Source organism: Schistocerca serialis, chromosome 2 (genome assembly GCF_023864345.2).
Source record: "Schistocerca serialis cubense isolate TAMUIC-IGC-003099 chromosome 2, iqSchSeri2.2, whole genome shotgun sequence".
Lineage (NCBI taxonomy): Eukaryota > Metazoa > Arthropoda > Insecta > Orthoptera > Acrididae > Schistocerca > Schistocerca serialis.
The window spans coordinates 665,377,016-665,399,586 of NC_064639.1; the positions used below are offsets into that span (position 1 = coordinate 665,377,016).

A 22,571-nucleotide genomic window follows, 5' to 3' on the forward strand; every position below is an offset into this window, starting at 1 on the left:
TACTTAACCTTCTGCTGCGAGCAGTGCGTCTCTGTTTTTTTTTTTTTTTTTTTTTTTTACCGAGGTAGGGCTCCCAACCTATTCCTTCGTGCTGACTGGAATCTATCGCCCCTCGCCGCATTCACCATTCACACTTGAGGCCGCCAATGCCCCAGACTAACACCAACTGCCAGAGCTCAACCCATGCTCCCGCACTCGAACACACGCTTCACCTTCTTCCTCTTTTAATTGTCTGTCTCTCCAAGATCCCTAAGACCGAGCCCCCATTGCTTACTCGGTTCCCGCGCCTACCTCAACTTCATGCTCGGTCCTCCCAGCTCAATTACCGATATAGCCGTCGTCTGGGAACCACAAATACCACTTTACAAAAGCGACGTTTTGCATACATCTAGCGTTCACAGTGTCCGAGTTCCCAGAGCCGATACGGTTCCGTAACTGTTCCAGATGACGCATACGCATTGTAGCAAATATTAAGCAACTTTTACACGATCGACTTTCTTATCTCAATAAACCACACGAGATAAATGTGTCAACTACAGCGCTCCTGGCGCTATATTCCTGTACATACTTGTAGTCTCGTCTGTTTTGAGTGGTCTTTGTCGTTTGCACGTCATCGCAAAAACTGCATGTGTTGCGAAAGCTATTTGCTGTGCAGTATGGCACCTGATCTATGAAAATGTGGTTACGAGGGACTGTACTTTTTACGAAAAAACCGAAATATAACAAAAAATGTAGGAACAAGTAACGATAATAGAGTTCATTAAAGACTAAAGCAGAATTAGTAACAGAAGTTTGCGTCAAAGGTCGTGAGGTAAATACTGAAAACTGAAAGAATAATTCGGTTTCAGATATTTCTTCTCTCTAGTGCTCATTAACCACTATGATGTTATTCTTCCTGAGGCCGAGTTGATGCCGCAATCGGTAGTAGGTTTTTCCCCTGCTGGCGTTTAACCCAATAATGTCAGACACTGAGTTACACATTCCCATAAAGTTCCCCCTAATTGTACCGTCACAAAGTTTTGGAGATACAGAGAGGGTTTTGTGCTAAGTTAATCGTACCTTCCCGGCAGATGTGGGGGAATAGCTCACGGTTATGTGTTCACGCGTTTAATTTCCTCTAAATCTTCTTCGCACTCAACGCTCTCCTAAAGAGTAAGAGTAATATAATTCCGGTTTCTGTTCGACGATTATTCATAAAGAAGAGGCACGACTGTAAAACTTTAGAAGAGAAATTATTGTTCGTAGTTGAGAGCGTTGTCAGTCTGCATGCACGTGCCGCAAGCAACGTCAGACACTGGGTTTTAGCAGCGAATGGGCGGAGTCTTCAGTTGGTGTCGGGCTGTCAGGCGGGTGACGTACGGCGCACCTATCACACAGCCGTAGCGCTCGCACGCGATTACGTGCCGCCGCGGATTCCGGCTTCTCCACCCACAAACAGCAGAGCATCACGGAACGCTAGGAGCGAGAAAAGGTCACGGTTCCCCTCGTTTTAACGCCGCTCCTAATAAAGTAAACTAACCCGAGCACAAGCAACCATCATCATCAAGTACTGCGCTTTCTGGGGAGTAAACCAGTCCCTTATGCGTCCGCCACAGCAACATCGCCGCCTACCGTGAACAAGTAGTTTCATTATTTCAGCAGCAGGCAGTTTAAAACAAACGAGCGTGGAATATCCACGGCGTAACAGCGTCACTGTGAAGTAGGACGTTGTTCCGTATACCACTAGTTGAAGCAAAGTACAGTGCAAGAGACTGCGAGACGTTTTACATTATTAAAATGCTATATTCTACCTACATAACTCTACACATCACATACGGTCCACGCAACGCAGCGGAATCCGAAAAAAACACAACAGTAATTGCTAGACTCGTACCACAGCCCAATTGTGCAACTGAATCCAAGATTTCCTCTCAGAATGGTTACAGTACGTAGTAATCGACGGAAAATTATCGAGTAATACAGAAGCGATATCCACAAAGAAGGGTTATAGGTCCTCTGCTGTTCGTAATCTACGCAGACGATTTAGGAGATAATCTGAGCAGCCATCTTAAATTGTTTGAAGATGATGTTCTCGCTTACCGTCTAGTACAGTCATCAGAAGATCAAAACCAACTGCAAAATGCTTAGAAACTACATCTGAATGGTGAGAAAAGTGGCAATTTTCTCTCAATAAGGGAAAGTGTGAGGTCATCTACATGAAATACAAAAAGAAATCCGTTAAATTTGGATTACACGATAAATCACACAAATTTAAAGGCTGTAAATTCCACTAAATACATAAGAATTACAATTACGAACAACTAAAGAAGAAACAGGAGTCGATGTAGAAGAGATAGGGGATCCAGTATTAGAACCAGAATTTAAAAGAACTTTGGAGGACTTAAGGTCAAATAAGGCAGAAGAGATAGACAACATTCCATCAGAATTTCTAAAATCATTGGCGGAAGTCGGAACAAAACGACTATTCGCGTTGGTGTGTAGAATGTATGAGTCTGGCGATATACCATCTGACTTTCGGAAAAGCATCAGCCACACAATTCCGAAGACGATAAGAGCTGACAAATGCGAGAATTATCTTACAATCAGCTGAACAGCTCATGCATCCAAGTTGCTTACAAAAATAATAATATACAGGAGAATGGAAAAGAAAATTGGGGATGCGCTAGATGACGATCAGCTTGGCTTTAGGAAAAGTAAAGGCGCGAGAGAGACATTTCTGACGTTGCGGTTCATAATGGAAACAAGACTAAAGAAAAATCAAGACACGTTCATAGGATTTGTCGACCTGGAAAAAGCGTTCGACAATGTAAAATGACGCAAGATGTTCGAAATTCTGAAAAAAGTAGGGGTAAGCTATAGGGAGAGACGGGTCATACACAATATGGACAACAACCAAGAGGGAATAATAAAAGTGGACGACCAAGAACGAAGTGCTCGTATTAAAAAGGGTGTAAGAAAAGGATGTAGCATTTCGCCCCTACTGTTCAGTCTGTACATCGAGGAAACAATGATGGAAATAAGAGGAAAGTTCAGGAGTTGAATTAAAAGTCAAGGTGAAAGAAATCAATGATGCGATTCGCTGATGACATTGCTATACTGAGTGAAAGTGAAGAAGAATTACATGATCTACTGAACGGAATGAACAGTCTAATGAGTACACGGTATGGACTGGGAGTAAATCGAAGAAAGACAAAGGTAATGAGAAGTAGTAGAAATGAGAACAGCGAGAAACTTAACATCAGGATTGATGGTCACAAAGTAGATGATGTTAAGGAATTCTGTTCCCAGGCAGTAAAATAACCAGTGACTGACGGAGTAAGGAGGACATCAAAAACGAACTAGCTATGGCAAAAAAGGTATTCCTGGCCAAGAGAAATATACTAATATCAAATTTCGGCCTTAATTTGAGGAAGAAACTTCTGAGGATGTACGTCTGGAGTAATCTACCATTGTATGGTAGTGAAACATTGACTGTGGGAAAACCGGAACAGAAGAGAATCAAAGCATTTGAGATGTGGTTCTACAGACGAACGTTGAAAATTAGGTGGACTGATACGAAATGAGGAGGTTCTACGCAGAATCGTAGAGGAATGGAATATGTGGTAAACACTGATAAGGAGAAGGGACAGGACGATAGGACATCTGTTAATACATCAGGGAATGACTTCCGTGATACTAGAGGGAGCAGTAGAGGGCAAAACTGTTAGAGGAAGACAGAGATTGGAATACATCCAGCAAATAAGTGAGGACGTAGGTTGCAAGTGCTACTCTGAGATGAAGAGGTTAGCACAGGACAGGACAGGAATTCGTGGCGGGCCGCATCAAACCAGTCAGAAGACTGATAGGAAAAAAAGAGTTCGAACGATCAAATAGATAACGTTGTGGGAAGGGCAGAACATTTTGAAGATGTAATAGATCTACTAAAAAGACCATCTGCATTATGCTTGTTCCTCCTCTGCTAGAATATTCCTCTGCTGTATAGGATACTTACCAGATAGGATTGACGGAGGACATCGAAAAAGTCAAAAGGGTGACAGTTCGTTTTGTATTAGGGTGCGAAATAGGGGAGAGAGTGTCACGGATATGATAAGTGAATCGGCGTGACAATCATCAAAACAATGGCGTTTTTCTTTGGGCGAAATCATTTCACTAATTTTGTCACCATGTTTTTCCGAATGTGAAAATATTTTATCGTAAGCAGCCTACATAGGTAGAAGTGAGCATCATAGTACAATAAGAGGAATCAGAGCTCATACAGAAAAATTTATGTGTTCATTTTTCCCACGTGCTGTTAGAGTGTGGAACGGCAGAGTAGTAGTCTGAAGGTGGTTCGAAGAACCCTCAGCCAGGCACTTATCTGTGAATTGTGGTGTAGTCACGTAGTCGTAGATGTAGATGCAGATCACCACTAGGTCACAAAACCCAAAATATAATACTGGCTGTTGAAACTGCAACGCCGTGAAGGCTGTATGCAACAAAAGTCAGCTTACGTTAAGTGTACTGCCTGCGTGGATATTCAAATAATTTGCACTTCGTCGCGACCGCACAAACTAGGTAAGTGTGACACCATCTACATCCTCTATATGAGGAAAGCTTACGCACCGGGTTTCTCATCCCGAAATCGCGTTTGAATGTTATTTGTTTTGAGAAGATCGCGTTTGAATGTTATTTGTTTTGAGAAGATCGTGTTGTAGCTGGCGTCAGAAGCAGAAACGTCTTTCAACTCGTCTGATTTCTACAGTGGCAGGATCGTGACCCTTCGACATTGTGATTTACCATTCCGTGAAGTTTGCTACTTGCATTGGTCGGATTGCAACTCTCATATGATGCTGGTATCGACGGGTTAACGAGTGCTACGCCAGATGCCTAGACTATAATTAAAATGCAGCTATTCACAGAGGTCCAGTGTGGGCTGTAATTATCGTATGGCAGTTAAACTTGGCAGATACGCTAATGCTTTAATACAGAAAAAATAGTTCCAGTTTTGGCCACCAGGTGCCAGTCTAGTGCTACACAGTTTGTATGACGGTATGACATCCACGCTGTTAGGGAACGATTTGGCTACCGAGAAGATAGACCGTGCTCTATTAGTGAAACTGTTTTATGTGAACGGCAGTAATTGCAGCGCTGCATTGAGAAAGTGTCGCCGACTAAAAGATTTGAGGACAGACCCGACGTCATTAAATGGTTCAAAGAAGATGGTAATGAAATTCGAAAACGCGGGTGAGCGTGTAGTGGCATCTGGAAGAGGAAGGCGTTCTATCGTCAACAGCACGGCAACTTTTGCGGTCTGTAGTAATACTGGTACCCGTTCAAGATACAGACGGTGCAGCAACTGAAATTTGATGATCCGCAGCAACGTTCTAAAATTGCTCTTCTGTTTCTGGCACGGACTGAAGTTGACGACATGTGGCCGGTCAATATTCTTTGGATTTACGGGACACATTTTACACTACACGATGAAGTGAATATACAGAACTGCCGAATTTGGGGTACTGTTAAACCGTGGTTTGTGCTCGAAGAGTCATGGTGTGGATCCGCAGGCACCATTTTTTCTCGGTCCGCTGTACTTCGAAGAGAATACATCCAGAAGCCCCGTCAGGTGCACTGTGACGTTTGCAAGTTATCCAGACCACCTTATACAGCATGTGATTCCTGCCTTAGGAGAGCGCAGCTGTGTGGAAACCACTGTTTTCATGCAAGGTTGGGCAACACCTCATATCCCTCGTCCAGTGAAAGATCTGCTTAATGCAACCTCTCACGAACGTGTTATCTCCAGAGGGTTTACAGATGCGTGGTTTCAAGATCGCCTGATCTGAATCCATGTGACATTTGGCTGTGGGAATATCTAAAAGAACACCTTTAGCAGGAAGAAGTTCGGTCTCTGCTTGATCTGGAATCCAGTATACAAGAACACGTTACTCGGGTTCTACCGGAACTGCTGCGAGCAACTGTTAATCACGTCGTTCTACGGATGCAGCATCTCGTCGACGTCTCCGGTGCTCGTATTGAACAAATTGTGTAAGCGGTGGTTAATAATAAAATCAACGTAATATCTTTCTCACTTGTTTGACGTTTTCTGCTGTCCCGTTGCCGGCCGAAGTGGCCGTGCGGTTAAAGGCGCTGCAGTCTGGAACCGCAAGACCGCAACGGTCGCAGGTTCGAATCCTGCCTCGGGCATGGATGTTTGTGATGTCTTTAGGTTAGTTAGGTTTAACTAGTTCTAAGTTCTAGGGGACTAATGACCTCAGCAGTTGAGTCCCATAGTGCTCAAAGTCATTTGAACATTTTGCTGTCCCGTTCCTAGACCCTTACATAAGGAGATATTTCAATACGCCTTACGTACATTCACAGCACCAGATTTGCACCTTGTGGCAAAAATTAGAAATAATTTTTTTCCAGCGTAAATCGATTCCGTATTGACGCATTAGCATAGCTACCAAGTTTCGCTGTCATACGATAATTACAGCCCAAAATTAACCATGGTGAGTAGGTGCACTATAGTTATAACCACCCGATACTAAACTCAATGATCCCACGCGACTATCGGCCGAGACGATAGGCACATGGTCGACTGTCCAGCAATGTCACGTATCTTGAGTCAGCAACTGTCCATCTTTGCAACCATACTACTATCCACGTGGACAGTGCAACGACGTTTGAGCACCACGGACTACCAGAACGTCGATTATTGTTGCTGCTTCCCACATAACGAAAGCAGAGACAGCCGCGCGGGCAGTGGTGCGCCCATCTACAAGACTGGACACAGAAGTGACACCACGTCATCTTTTCATACGAGCCCAAGTTCTGTGTACATTACCACGATGGACGTATCTGTTTCTGGAGGCTATGATGTGAAAGGTCGTAGCCAGACTGCATTCGTCATCGTCGTACGCGCCCAGCGCCTGGCGCAATGGCTTGTTTTTTTTGTTTTGTTTTGGTTTTAGGGCGCAAAACTGCTATGGTCATTAGCGCCCGAACAACAATGGGTTTGGGTGCCACTGGGTATACAACAGAACCATCTCTGGTTAGCATAACAGTAATTTTGAGAGCAGGCATAGCATTTCTGATTTGTTAATGGTCGCTGGCTGTGCCCTCTCTTCGAGGCACCATGTTTCAATAAGATGACAAAATATGCATCTTGCCTATGAGACCTTATGAAACGTCCCCTTAGAAAAATTATACATGACTGTGCTTAAACTGACACACAATATTTTTAGCGCAACGCAATCTGACTTTCAATAATCCCTACAAAAGAATGGCCCTGACGAACATTAACCTACACCTTTCACAAATCACTTACCTCACAAAAATCTTCGTTACTCGAACTACTGCAATACAGCGAGCGCCACTACTGCCAGCTAAATAAAAGATTCAAACTACTGAAGGCACTAACTACTGATAGGCATAGTTAGCAAATGAAAGATTTTGATAGAGAACAAACAATGTATTTACCTTAATAATGTTCAAAAGTCATAATATACATAGCAGTTCATGGCATCCAGTCTTACAAATTTACTGTCTCTGATAGACACACGTCCAGATCATCCGCTCTCAAAACTCCGCCATTTCTCTCCCCACATCCACCACTGCTGGCGGCTCACCTCCAACTGCGCAACGCTAGGCGCTATTAACATCTAACTGCCCACTACAATGGAGAATGTTTCAACAATGCAAACCAGACACAGACTGCACACAGCACAGCCAGTGATTTTCATACAGAGCGCTACGTGGCGTTACCAATAACAAAACATATACAGCCTACTTACAACCTGACCTACGGTGTTCAACTGTTGCCGCGCTTGCGCTATCTACATCTCTTATACGCACTGAAAACATCTGGTCGTAACTTGCCGAGAGGCTGGCACGCCACTACTCGCCAGCTACTGCGATTGGTGAACTCTGACATAGAACTGAAGCAGCGTGGAATCACGTACCAGTATCTGTCATCAGAGTTCAAAGTAGCTCGATGCCCAGCTGGGATACAGCCATTGTTGACGCCAGAAGTGGCACCTCCTTGCACTAAGTATCACCCCCTGTGTTCTCCAAAATCACTTACAAATTTAATAAAGAAGGACGAATCCTGTATTACGATGGCGTACTGAAAAGTAATATCTCCGAATTTTTCTTGCGAAAATTCTTAAAGCTTTTTAAATAAAATAAACTTTACTAACATTCTACATCTTTATTCTTCATGTCAACATATTTATTTCTCGACACCGTCACCCTGGCGACGAACACAATTCTCCCAATGAGAGACCAGTTTGTTAATATCGCCACTGTAGAACGTCGACATAAGCATAACCTACCCTCTGCTTGCACCACTTCATCACTATCAGCGTGAACTCATCGAAGGTGTTCTTTAAGTTCTGGAAACAATTCAAAATCGGATGGGACCAAGTCGGTATTGTATGGAGGGTGATCGATGACAGTGACCCCAAGGCGTAGGATTGGTGCAGATGTCGCAACGCTAGTTTGTGATTTGGCACTGCCATGTCGAAGGGGAGGGTGCTCCATGAGTGGAGGAACTCTTCGAATTCGTGCCTTCAGTACTCTGAGGGTCTCGCAGTACCTCGCAGAGGTTATGGTAGCTCCTTTAGGCAAGAATTCCAAATTCAAAACACCTAGAACATCACATAACACCGTGAGCGTGACTTTACCTGCTGATGGCATGGTCTTGAACGTTTTCGGCGTCGGTTTCCTTTGTAGCGGAGCTCTACTGATACTCTCTTGCTTTCGGGGTCACAGTGTTGTTGAGGGACCTAACACCCTCACGCTCAAAAAAGAAATTATTGATAGATGTTTAGTCTCCTCTGTTTCAATTGGAGACACGGTCTGTTCGGTTAGAGTCTCCCTTACAGCGCTGTTTCTCACGCAGCGACATCATTATGTTACACACAGCCATGCTACAAATTACAATACGGAGCTGTCTAGCGGCAGAGGCGGAAAGTCGATCTAGTAATATCCATGACGCGTAATACTTCAGCCTAGCTGAGAACAGATTAAAACGTCCTGAGTCATTACTTCTCAGCACGCCCTCGTATGCTGTATAAGCATAGTTAAGTTTTGGAAATTTGTGGTAAGGCCTTATGGGACCAAACTGCTGAGGTCATCGGTCCTTAGACTTACACACTACTTAATCTAACTTAAACTAACTTACGCTAAGGACAACACACACACCCATGCCCGAGGGATGACTTGAACCTCCGACGGGGAGAGCCGCGCGGGCCGCGTCAAGGCGAGTCAGACCGCGCGGTGCAAAGTAAGCATAATTACCTTATTTGCTATCATTCCTGGTGTTGCAATTTTAATGATTAGCAGAGTAATAAGGTGAGAATAAACTGAAACCTTTATGTAACATTCAATCTTCGTTTCACACATTTTTTTCATTTGCAGCTATTAATAACTGGTTAATCGAGGTGTGAAGCAACTCGTAATACTGCACACTAATACTCGGACAAAAATACACAAGGTGGTTCAACTGTCCCTCCCCCCTGGGCTCCTGCAACACCTTGAAATACCATGCGTATTTTCATATTTTCATATTCTCTCCATCGTTACATGCAAACTATTAGTGTTACATAAAAAAATGGACAGGACCTTTTTATAGGAAATTTGATGTAGTTAAATTTATACTCGCATATATAATTTTTGTAGAGGGTATAGTTTTCGAATTATTCAAGGAAGTGACTTTCAAACGCGTTTTTTATGGAATAACTCGAGAACCATGATCTCCAGCGAAAACATATTCCAATATAAAATTAAAATACACTAAATTTCCTCAAAAGGTCATGTTCATGTTTTCTGTAAGGCTAATAGTTTGCGCATAGCGAGCGGGGCAATATGAAAAACTTGCGCGTGGTTTTTGAAGGCATTGTGGGCTGCGTAAAATGCGTAGGTAGTGGCAGCTGAATCACCATGTATATGTAAAAAGTAACACTGGAACTCTGAGTATTATCGTTTACACATTATTCTATTTTAACGCTTATCCAATAGGTTTCATTGATGTATATCTCTAAGCAAATTCCAATAGGGTAAAGACGAGCAGTGCCTGTAACGAATGAAAACTTGTTGCCCAGCATAGTGAACCAAGATGGTATGAACCAATATTTAATCTGTTACTGTTAAGTGGCACATCATTCTGAATTCCATCATGTGATCGCAGCCGAGTTTTGGCATTGTATTTTGCTGGCTAGGCGCACAGATTCTGTTAGCAAGCGTCCTCTGTTTTGTTCCGCGAGGAGCTCTCAACGGCGCTGCCTGTCTTATCTCTCCCTGCCGTATCGGTCGGCACGTGGAGGTAGTTGATGGACGTACAACCGAAAACCAGCTTCTTCCCACGAGCAAGCGAAATCCCTACCAGATATCCAAAGAACACCTTAACTCGTGTACTTTCAACAGCGCATATAACGTTGTCAAATAAATCGTGCGTGCAAGTAAATTTTAAATTCCATCTTCTCTGTTACACTAACAAATCTGTTCGTTTCCAAGATGCATATTTCCTTGATATTTCATTCAACGTTACTAAGAAGTGAGCTTTATATCTATCTAATAACAGCCCAAATCATTTAACAACATGATCATTAATTCCAAATAGGAAATGATTATGTTGTACAGTAGAACCCCTCTAATCCGACCTTGGATGGTCCGTCACTCCGGTTAGTCCGACCATGCTCAGGCTCGCGAGCCTGTGCCGACTTTGACACTGACTGTACGCCTGTCGGGCCATTGTTGCGGTGTCTATCGCTGTGCATATTGTTATATAGTACGTTATTGTGCAGTTTCATCCTTTGTTGGGATTAAAAAACGTCGTTGTTTGCTTTATTCCGTGTTCTCTACAGTACTTATTACTATAGATTCATTGTGTGTACAGTTGTTTGTTTTTCAACATGTCTGGATTCAAATGTAAACACTTAACTCTTTCATTAAATGAAAAATTAGCAGTGCTACAAGCACTGGCCGAAGGAGAATCGCTCCAAAAAATTGCAAAGGAACTGAATGTAGGTGTTACGACAATTAAGGACTAGAGGAAGAATCGGAAAGACATTGAATCCTATACAGTTACGATTGATGGTGAAAACACTCTGAAGAATCGGAAAACATTAAAAAAGCCTAAACTTGAACTGCTTGATAACACATTGTGTATGTGGTTTTGTCAAGAAAGAAGGAAAAGAACTCCAATATCCGGGCCAATTCTCAAATAAAAAGCGATGGTTTTGCACTAGAAACTGGAAGCCGAAAGTAAATTTGCTGCCAGTGAAGGCTGGATTGATCGTTGGAAAACTCGTCATGTTGTCCGATTTGTTTCTATTTCTGGTGAAAAACTAAGTGCCGATGCCGCAGCTGCTAAAGAGTTTTCTGTTAAGTTTCAAGAAATTGTAGAAAAAAATGAGCTGTTACCCTGCCAAGTGTATAACATTGACGAGACAGGGCTGAACTTTAAAATGTTGCTAAAAAAACGCTCGCAGCTTCAAACGAATCCGTGGTAGGAACGAAACTTATAAAAGATAGAATAACAGTCATTCCTTGTAGCAACGCAGATGGTACACACAAGCTCCCCTTGTTCGTCATTGGCAACTCTAAGAAGCCATGGGCATTCACAGATATAAACTTATCTTCCTTGCGGGTTTATTACCGCAATCAAAAATCTGCTTGGATGGACTGCAACCTTTTTAAATCCTGCTTTTTCGACTAGTTTGTGCCATCGGTCGAAAAAGACTTGAAGCAAAAATATCTGCCTGTTCGTGCTCTACTGCTGTTGGTTAACGCACCATCACATCCATCACATCTTTGGTGAAAGGGGACATAAAAGCTCTCTTTCTGCCTCCTAATGTGACCTCTCTCATCCAACCAATGGATCAGGGCGTTATCGAATGGTTAAAAAGGCGATATCGCAGAAAGTATATCAGCTCAATCTTGGAAAAATCTGAAGGAGGTCATAACTTATTTGAGGCAATGAAATCCCTGAACATCAAAGATGCTATCTACACAATCGCTGCAGCATGGGATCAACTGAAACCTGACACACTGCGGAAATCGTGGTGTAAGCTTTGGCCACAAGTTATGACTGAAAATCAGCATACCGAAAAATGAGCAAAACAACGACGCACTGGAAATCGTTAAAGATCTACAAACTCTGGAGCCGAACGCCCCTGCCAATGAAGTTGAAGAGTGGATCAACGAATGTGACAAAGACTGTGACACTTTTGAAGAGCTCAATGACGGCCAGATAGTTGCCGCTGTTAGCCAGGAAACTGTGAATGAGGACTCGGATGGCGAAGACAAACCCCCTACCCGGATTTCACATAACGATGCAAAAAACGCTTTTGACATTGCCCATCAATGCTTCGAGCAGAATCCAACTCCAATGGACGTTTTGTGTATAAAAATATGGAGGGACACTGATGCTAAATCTAGAATAACATCTGCTAAAGAAAAATGTATCACTGACTTTTTTCCAAGTAATTTGTTTTCGTTTTTGCTGTAAAAGCAATACATACAGTATAATTATTTCTTAGTTTATACATACAGTAGTTTATTTCTTTGTAAAAAATTTCTTTTTTATATATAGTGCTATAAACATTTTTTTAGTTTACAGTATATATCGTTTATACGTTATTAAGTACAGTACAGTCCTGTAACTTGTTTGTCGTTTTTCCTTTTAAAACCAATACATATTTTAGTGTTTGTAGACTTTTTTAGTTAATATATTGTTTAACACTGTGTAGAAAACATCTGTTTATATTGCTGTAAACGTCTTTTAGTTCTTAAATCGTTTAATTTTTTGTACTAAATGACTTTTTATATTTTTTGCAATAAATGTTAGATTTTTCGGATAATCCGACCTTTTTTTCGTTCCGACCATGGTCCCTGTCCCTAAGGTGACGGATTAGAGGGGTTCTACTGTATTTTAATATCTTATGGACATTTCATCGAAGACTCAACAGTATTTGTTGGATAAGGACAAACAGGATCCCCAGAAAGCTATCGGAATCCTATTCCTCCCATACGCAATCTTACTGTCAAAGCTACCTGTCGCTTGAAGTTACGAAGAGTCCTCAACACTCACAGCTGGGGCAGCAGCTTTACAAAATCGCGAATCGTAACTGAGATGTGCAGCCTTTGAGAAAAACTTGTTAACATTGTTTCCACGATATTTTATTTGTTACACCGTAGGTAACGGAACGATTCTGTATTACAAAAGTATATTTGTGAGATTCTTCAGCTGTAGTACATCTTTGCTATATAGAAAAAGTGTCCCGAGTTCTACGAGAACGAATTGATATTTGTATTCCCGAAGACACCTGTTTAACGCCATAAAATAAAAACTTATTGATGTAGGGTTTTGTTATTTCATTCCCTCAAATATTACCTTCTTCAATGAAGTTAGCTTAGTTCACAAAATAATACTGTCACCAACACTATCGATAGGGTTTTATATTATAACAACCGTGCCAGCAATGACCACTCCATTATTCACTTTTACTGTCCATTTTAGTTTCAGTACAGCGTAAGGATAATTGGTTAAATACACTCCTGGAAATTGAAATAAGAACACCGTGAATTCATTGTCCCAGGAAGGGGAAACTTTATTGACACATTCCTGGGGTCAGATACATCACATGATCACACTGACAGAACCACAGGCACATAGACACAGGCAACAGAGCATGCACAATATCGGCACTAGTACAGTGTATATCCACCTTTCGCAGCAATGCAGGCTGCTATTCTCCCATGGAGACGATCGTAGAGATGCTGGATGTAGTCCTGTGGAACGGCTTGCCATGCCATTTCCACCTGGCGCCTCAGTTGGACCAGCGTTCGTGCTGGACGTGCAGACCGCGTGAGACGACGCTTCATCCAGTCCCAAACATGCTCAATGGGGGACAGATCCGGAGATCTTGCTGGCCAGGGTAGTTGACTTACACCTTCTAGAGCACGTTGGGTGGCACGGGATACATGCGGACGTGCATTGTCCTGTTGGAACAGCAAGTTCCCTTGCCGGTCTAGGAATGGTAGAACGATGGGTTCGATGACGGTTTGGATGTACCGTGCACTATTCAGTGTCCCCTCGACGATCACCAGTGGTGTACGGCCAGTGTAGGAGATCGCTCCCCACACCATGATGGCGGGTGTTGGCCCTGTGTGCCTCGGTCGTATGCAGTCCTGATTGTGGCGCTCACCTGCACGGCGCCAAACACGCATACGACCATCATTGGCACCAAGGCAGAAGCGACTCTCATCGCTGAAGACGACACGTCTCCATTCGTCCCTCCATTCACGCCTGTCGCGACACCACTGGAGGCGGGCTGCACGATGTTGGGGCGTGAGCGGAAGACGGCCTAACGGTGTGCGGGACCGTAGCCCAGCTTCATGGAGACGGTTGCGAAAGGCCCTCGCCGATACCCCAGGAGCAACAGTGTCCCTAATTTGCTGGGAAGTGGCGGTGCGGTCCCCTACGGCACTGCGTAGGATCCTACGGTCTTGGCGTGCATCCGTGCGTCGCTGCGGTCCGGTCCCAGGTCGACGGGCACGTGCACCTTCCGCCGACCACTGGCGACAACATCGATGTACTGTGGAGACCTCACGCCCCACGTGTTGAGCAATTCGGCGGTACGTCCACCCGGCCTCCCGCATGCCCACTATACGCCCTCGCTAAAAGTCCGTCAACTGCAGATACGGTTCACGTCCACGCTGTCGCGGCATGCTACCAGTGTTAAAGACTGCGATGGAGCTCCGTATGCCACGGCAAACTGGCTGACACTGACGGCGGCGGTGCACAAATGCTGCGCAGCTAGCGCCATTCAACGGCCAACACCGCGGTTCCTGGTGTGTCCGCTGTGCCGTGCGTGTGATCATTGCTTGTACAGCCCTCTCGCAGTGTCCGGAGCAAGTATGGTGGGTCTGACACACCGGTGTCAATGTGTTCTTTTTTCCATTTCCAGGAGTGTATATTGTAAATCAGAGTACACAGAGGGTTAGCACACTTCGCGGAGCCTGCATGGATAGCAGTTGGATAGGTGACCATCCCAGTCTGTCGAGTGCTCTTGGTACGCGGGGTTCACTCAGTCCTTGTGAGGGCAACTGAGGATGTACTTGATTGAGAAGTAGTGGCTCTGGTCACGAAAACTGACAACGACTGGACCAGCGGTGTGCTGACCACATGCCCCTCTACATCCATGTCCAGTGACGCCTAGGGGCTTAGGATGCCACGGCGAGCGGTCGGTACCGTTGGGCCTTCAAAACCTGTTCAGACGGAGTTTCGCACTTCAGAATAGCAACATTGTTTTGTTGACGTCATCAGAGGAAAATCACTTGTATAAGTTATCAACTATGCTCTGGAAATCATCGACATGGTTCTCTGCAATAGCTACATCGAGCATGAAAGCTGACGTAAAACAAATATTGATTTGTTAACTTCCTATATTGACAGAAAAAGTATCAAGAGATAAGTGATTAATATCAGAGTGAATTTCCAAAGAGCTGTAAACAAAAAGAAAACATGGTTGCTTGTAAACTAGTAATAGAACACATACAGGAATCATTGAGCTATTTCTCAACACGTTCACTATCATAAATGTAACACTCCTCGTTCTTTCGAAGCATTTTTTGGTATTCCTGTGTCGTAGAAGTATAGTGCCTGGAATTGGAGTCAGCGTCTGCCATCTGCATGCGTGTTATCGCCACTGGAAGATATTGCCCAGAAGGCCGGGAAAAAAAAATGGGAATCGAAGGGAGTAAGCAGGGTTAAAAGAATTAATAATACGAGTATAACGCTTGTATATAATGTGTCACCCATTGGCCCATATGTGAGTGAGCGTTTTCGTTTAGTAGCACAATAGTCCAATGTACTTCAGCGGCTATACTGAGCAAGCCAGCCTCCGGTGTGGGTTGTGAGTACTTCTGGAATCACTATCTTTCCTCACCTTCGTTGTTCCATTTGCTTATGCTAAGAGCGAAGAAAGTAAGAAAATAAGGATGTGGGACCTTCATAAGTTGAAAGAACGAGTGTCTGTTGAGAGTTTCAGAGGCAGTATTAGGAACAATTGACTGAATCAGGGGAAACGATTACGGTAGAAGACCAACGGATATCTTTAAGAGATGAAACAGTGAAGACAACAGGGGACCAACTAGGGGAAAAGACAAGGCCAGTAGAAATCCCTGGACAACAGAGGAGATATTGAAATTAATTGATGAAAGTTGAAAATATAAAAATGCAGCAAATGAAGCAGGCGAAATGGAATACAAACGTTTAAGAAATGAGACTGACAGAAAGTGCAAAATGACTAAGCAGGAATGGTTAGAGGACAAATGTAAGGATTTAGAATCATAAGGGAAAGAAAGATACTGTCTGCAGGAAAATGAAAGAGGCCATTGGAGAAAAATAGAAGCAGCTGTATGAATATGAAGAGCTCAGATGGAAAACCAGTCCGAAACAAAGAAGGGGAAGCTGAATGGTGGAAGGAGTATATAGAGGGTCTGTACAAGAGAGAGATGAACGTGAAAGCAATATCATAGAACTAGAAGAGGACGTAAATACAGATGAGATGGGAGGTACGAAACTGCGAGAAGAATTTGATAGGGCACTGAGGGACCTCAGTCGAAACAAGGCTCCTAGACTAGACGAAATTCCATCCAAACTACTAATAGGCGTGGGAGAGCCAGGCACAACAAAGCTCTTCCATTTGTTGTCCAGGATGTATGGTGTGGTGTCACCGCCAGACACCACACTTGCTAGGTGGTAGTTTTAAATCGGCCGCGGTCCATTAGTACATGTCGGACCCGCGTGTCGCCACTGTGTGATCGCAGACCGAGCGCCACCACAAGGCAGGTCTCGAGAGACGGACTAGCACTCGCCCCAGTTGTACGGACGACTTTGCTAGCGACTACACTGACGAAGCCTCGCTCCTTTGCCGAGCAGATAGTTAGAATAGCCTTCAGATAAGTCCATGGCTACGACCTAGCAAGGCGCCATTAGCCTTACATAGCAATTGATACTTATCGTATAAAGCATGTCTCATCAAGAACGATGCATACAACAAGGATGGATTAAAGTTAAGTATTCCAAAAGCTACGTACTTTTCTTTATAGTATTCATTACGTATCCTGTTTCAGACCTCACGCCATCCTTCGTTTGTCTATAGCGTGCATTGCGGTCCCCTCAAATCACACTGTGTCGGCACTTCTGTCGACACATCATATGGGATAGCCGAAATACCCTCAGACTTCAAGAAAAAGAAAGCTGACAAGTGTAAATATTATCAAACTATCACTTTTATACACCGTGGTTGCAAAATACTGATACGAATTATTTACAGAAAAATGGAAAAAAACTCGTAGGGGCCGACCTCGGTAAAGATCAGTTTGGTTTTCTGGGAATTGTAGGAATACGTGAGGCAATACTGACCCTATGAATTATTCTAGAAAATAGGTTAAAGAAAGGCAAACCTACGTTTATAACCTTTGTAGAAAGTTCTTGACAATGCTAATAGTAAGGCTCTCGTTGAAATACTGAAGGTAGCAGCGATAAAATACAGGAAACGAAAGGCTATTTACAGTTTATACAGAAACAAGATGGCGTTTATAAGAGTTGAAAGACATGTAAGTGAAGCAGTGGTTGAGAAGGAGTGAGACAGGACTGCAGCCTATCCCTGATGTTATGCAACCTGTATATTGAGCGAGCGGCATACCAAGTCAAAGAAAAATTCAGAGAAGGAATTACAGTTCAGGGAGCAGAAATATGCGCTTTGTATTTTGCCTATGACATTGCTGTTCTCTGAGAGAAAGCAAAGGACTCGGAAGTGCAGATGAACGGAATGAATTTTACTATTCGCGTAGTAAAATGAAGTAGAGGGGATACAAAATGTAGATTGGAAACGGCATGAAAAGAGTTTCTGAAGAAGGGAAATTTGTTAACACCGAATATAAATTTAAGTGTTAGGAAGCCTTTTCTGAAGGTATTTGCCTGGAGTGTAGTCTTGTACGGAAGCGAAACATGGACTGCAAGCAGTTAAGGCAAGAAGAGTATAAATGCTTTTGAAATGTAGTTCTAGAGAAGAATGCTGAAAATTAGACGGGGTTGGTTGTATTGCGGGGGAACGGGATACAATTGCAGACGGAGACCAAGAGACGAGTGCAGTAAGCAGGTTCAAATGGATGTGGGTTGCAATAGAGATTCGGAGATGAAGAGGTTGCACAGGATAGGTCAGTGTGGAGAGCCTTATCAAACCAGTCTTCGGACTGCTGACCGCAACAGTAGCAACAACACATGTGAATAATAATTTTCGGTAATCGTCTCTATGGGCTCTAATTTCTTTCATTTTCTAGTAGTGGTCATTCCACCAGACGTATTTGGTAGGAAATAATATGTTGCCTGATTCTTCTTTGAACGTACGACGTCCGATAAAATATAAATTGTAGGTTTTAAATTATGTTATTATCGTTGTAAATTATTATAAAGATAGATTATTAGTAATTGAATGTTATATTAGACTGTACTACAGGTTCGACCTTTAGCTTAATACCGCTGACATGCGAGAGTATATATTATACATGAGAAAATCGAATCGTGTGAAACAAGCGCTGGGAGACAGAGTCGCTCCAGCGATCTAAGATCATCTTTGACAAGGATTACAGTTAGTATAACAACGAAAAATTAATCATTCCAAGAATTATATATATTTACGACGAAATAAAAATGGATACTTCAATAAGCTCTCGGAACGTCAACAGTAAACGTCTCCGTGGTGCACGCCGCCTCTCTTACAGCATCTGTCAATGGAATTTGTTGAGTATATTCCGTAAAACAGTCACACCAGCTAAACGATCCTGTGAAAAAACACGCTGTTGTTCGTTGCAGCTTCCCTGTCTCTTCAATCATTCTAACGTGGCAAGGGTCACATCGGTACTCAACAATAGATCGAACAAATGTTTTGTCAGCCACGTCTTTTGAGGAGGAGTGACATTTCATTGAGATTCTTCCAATGAATCTCAACGTGGCGTCTGAAAACTGTAGACTGTTATATGATCCCAAAATTGACGGGCGTATTCCTCCTGCTGAACAAGACACCTCTCGAGGTCCCTCGGCTGCGTTGACGAGCGGAATACCTACAGACAAAGTTTTAGATAGTTGTTATTGCACAGGTGCCAAAAAGAGAGTGGGCTACGGGGTCGCTACGTTGACTGTACAGCTATTTACACCACCTCTCGAGGTCTCCCGAGCTTTCACTGGCGCCCGTCCACGAACGTAATTGCAGAAAGGTAGTACTTAAGCTAAGGTCACATAACAGTGAACTAGTGGTTCAAGAGTGTAGAATGCAATACGTTGTCTGCGTTTTTCTCTTCGCTCAATCTATATCTGATAATGTCTTAAGGAGAAGTTTCTTATGGACAACAATTATGTGAGCATCACTTCGTAGCTATATGAATGACAAGAACAAACAGGCAGGCAACACTGCTGTGAAACGATAACTCAGGTTCAGTTGACTATTGATTTGGAGATCATCGGCAGTCCCACAACTGGTTCTTGAAGACGTCATCGTGCAGGATCCCCTGCTCAATTCACTGCACTTTAAATGGACATCAAATCATACGTAAAAAGAAAACGAGCTGCAGATGCTTGTGTTACCTGAGGCAGCTTGTAGACCCTAAAAAAAAAAAAAAAAAAAAAAAAAAAAAAACCTGCCAGTACTGAAGTTCTCTTTTGACTATTTACTTTCCTAGGAAATTAATAGATAATGATAACATACGTTGGAATAGTTTTCCACGAAATTGTCTGTGATACACGTACATATTTTTCTGACTCTGGGAACAAGCTTATTTATTTCAATTTCGTAGAAATATTTTCTTTCTATCACTTTATCACTGCATTTTGAACATCATCAAGTAGACTGTGCAGTGGTTAAAATATTTGACTTGCATTTGGGGGAAGCGGGTTTCAGAGCCTCTTCGGGCAATCAACTTTAAGTGTCCCAGTGTTAATAAAATTCGCTTAGGCGAGTAATGCTGGAACGGTTCCATTGAAAAGTCTAAATCAGATTTCATACCCCATCCTACCTCAAATCGAGCTTTAACTCCGTCTCTGACATCTCGTAGACGCAGCGTTATACACTAATCCTCCTTTCTTCTTTCCTCATGTAATTGGTAGTACTTTATGAAAGTCCTTCCACCCACGCAGTAATTAAACAATCGATTGAAAATTACTTGATGCGACATCTGGACCGTCGATGAATGTGCTGAACCTCCACTAGAAGTCCTGCAATAGTTCCCGTTTGCCACACGCAGTGTTCACACGGTGAGCGCACAGTAGGTAACAAACACGCAGTTTTGTCAGGGTTTTAAAGTGCTTCTCAGCTCTGTTGGAGGTATTCGAAACGATGTAATCCTTTTCTGAAGTAACAACTGCTGGATGTGATTTTTCATCTCGTGATCGAAGTTTCTATTTTTTCTCTTTGCTGACGAGTAAGCGTAGCCTCATTTCATCTAATATTTCCAGGTGTTTTATAGCCTGCTCGTATAGCTTTACGAGCTAGAATCATATAGAAATGTTCCTATCAGTGGAGGGAACGAATGCAGACCTGTGTATTCAGTCAGGTCCTACTTTGAACGTACCTGCTGTATGCACAAATTTGCGGCGTTAGTCTCCTTTTATTTTACTCGACCACACACACATTTTCTGTGTGAGAGTTATGAATGACTGCAGTAAATTTCTCAGTGTAGCGACACAGTTCAAAGTTAGAAAACAATTGCGTAATAATATCCTACGACAAATAGTCCTTGGCAGTAGGAACAGTTTCATTTTGTTTATCTCACTGCAAAAAACTTTCATCATTAACATCGGTTTTCTGCTATGGTAGAAGCTCCTTTGCGTCACCACTTTTGACGATCCATCGCTTTCTTCCTATAGCTGCTGTATGTGATGCTGTCCACCATATCATCTACAATCTGAAATCGCTTCCTCCATGGCGTCAATTACCCTTCTATATACCCTTCAAAGATTGTTTTTAGAAGCCTCTTCTTCTTTCTTAATATGAGTTCTATCCAGTTTTCCCCTTCTTTTTAACACATTAAGAAATTGTTTCTGTTTTCCCATTCTTATCAGTGCCTCCTCATTTTCCAGCCTCACCTATCCAACTTATTATCTCCGTGACTTATTATCTCTGTTCTCCTCCTCGTCGACATCCCAATAGTCTTCAGCCTTGCTATATATTTCTTCTTCATTATCTACGTTTAAGCACAACAAAGATAGGCATTCCATTTGAAACACTTTATCACATTTCTCCTCATATCTTTGTTCCTATTGCTTCTGGAACTCTTTTTCTTACGAAATGCATCTTTCACCGTGGGTACGATTTTAGTTCAAATGGTTCAAATGGCTCTAACCACTATGGAACTTAACATCTGAGGTCATCAGTCCCCTAGACTTAGAACTACTTAAACATAACTAACCTAAGGACATCACACACATCCATGCCCGAGGCAGGATTCGAACCTACGACCGTAGCAGCAGCGCGGTTCCGAACTGAAGCGTTTAGAACTGCTCGTCCACAGCGGCCGGCTTTAGTTCATTCAGCATTATCTTTACCCTTTTATTTCCTCAAAATTGTATCACTTTTGTTTCCTTTGTATTGAATTTCATTCCGTAGCTCTTTCCTTTGGTGTCAGTACCATCTACCGGTTTTACAATTCTTATTCGTCCGTTGCTAGAAGGATTATGTCTTCCGCATACCTGTAGCCTCTTTGTAGCAAGTTTGCATCACCATTTGTGAAGCGAATCTTGTGAGTAATTGAGTCAGTGTGTCGCTAACCAGGTGTTTTTGTTTTCCAGAGCGCCGGCAGCGAGCGATGGCGGCCGATGGCCATCTCGAACCCGTCGACGCGTCTTCGCGCGGCCAGGGCGATGCCTGCCTGGGTGGTAAGTTCACTGCCCTCACCACGCCAGCGCAGCGATCGAGTCTGCACATGACTACGACATCTACGTGGCATGGCGCATTTCAGAGTTAGCTCGAAATACCAGAGACACTTTAGCCTTAAAGCACGTGCTAAGGTTGTCTCTCAGTCAGGAGCCCCACAGCCGTACTGGTGAAGTCATCCAGGGAAAATTAACCGTTATCAGTTTTGAATTGTAAATACACTACTGGTCATTAAAATTGCTACACCAAGAAGAAATGCAGATGATAAACGGGTATTCATTGCACAAATATACTATACTAGAACTGACATGTGATTACATTTTCAAACAATTTGGGTGCATAGATCCTGAGAAAACAGTACCCAGAACAACCACCTCTGGCCGTAATAACGGCCTTGATACGCCTGGGCATTGACTCAAACAGAGCTTGGATGGCGTGTACAGGTACAGCTGCCCATGCAGCTTCAACACGATACCACAGTTCATCAAGAGTAGTGACTGGCTTATTATGACGAGCCAGTTGTACGACCACCATTGACCAGACGTTTTCAATTGGTGAGAGATCTGGAGAATGTGCTGCCCAGGGCAGCAGTCGAACATTTTCTGTATCCAGAAAGGCCCTTAGAGGACCTGCAACATGCGGTCGTGCATTATCCTA

The 22,571-nt window shown here is 43.1% G+C and overlaps 1 protein-coding gene across 1 annotated transcript in view; it reads left to right on the forward strand.

Annotated features, from left to right (window-relative positions):
* LOC126456317 (E3 ubiquitin-protein ligase lubel) overlaps positions 1-22,571 on the forward strand; it is a 464,483-nt gene that overhangs the window by 92,385 nt on the left and 349,527 nt on the right. Inside the window, exon 2 of the mRNA XM_050092068.1 lies at positions 21,830-21,916. Coding sequence (XP_049948025.1) covers positions 21,830-21,916 — 87 coding nt within the window. The remainder of the gene's footprint in view (positions 1-21,829; positions 21,917-22,571) is intronic.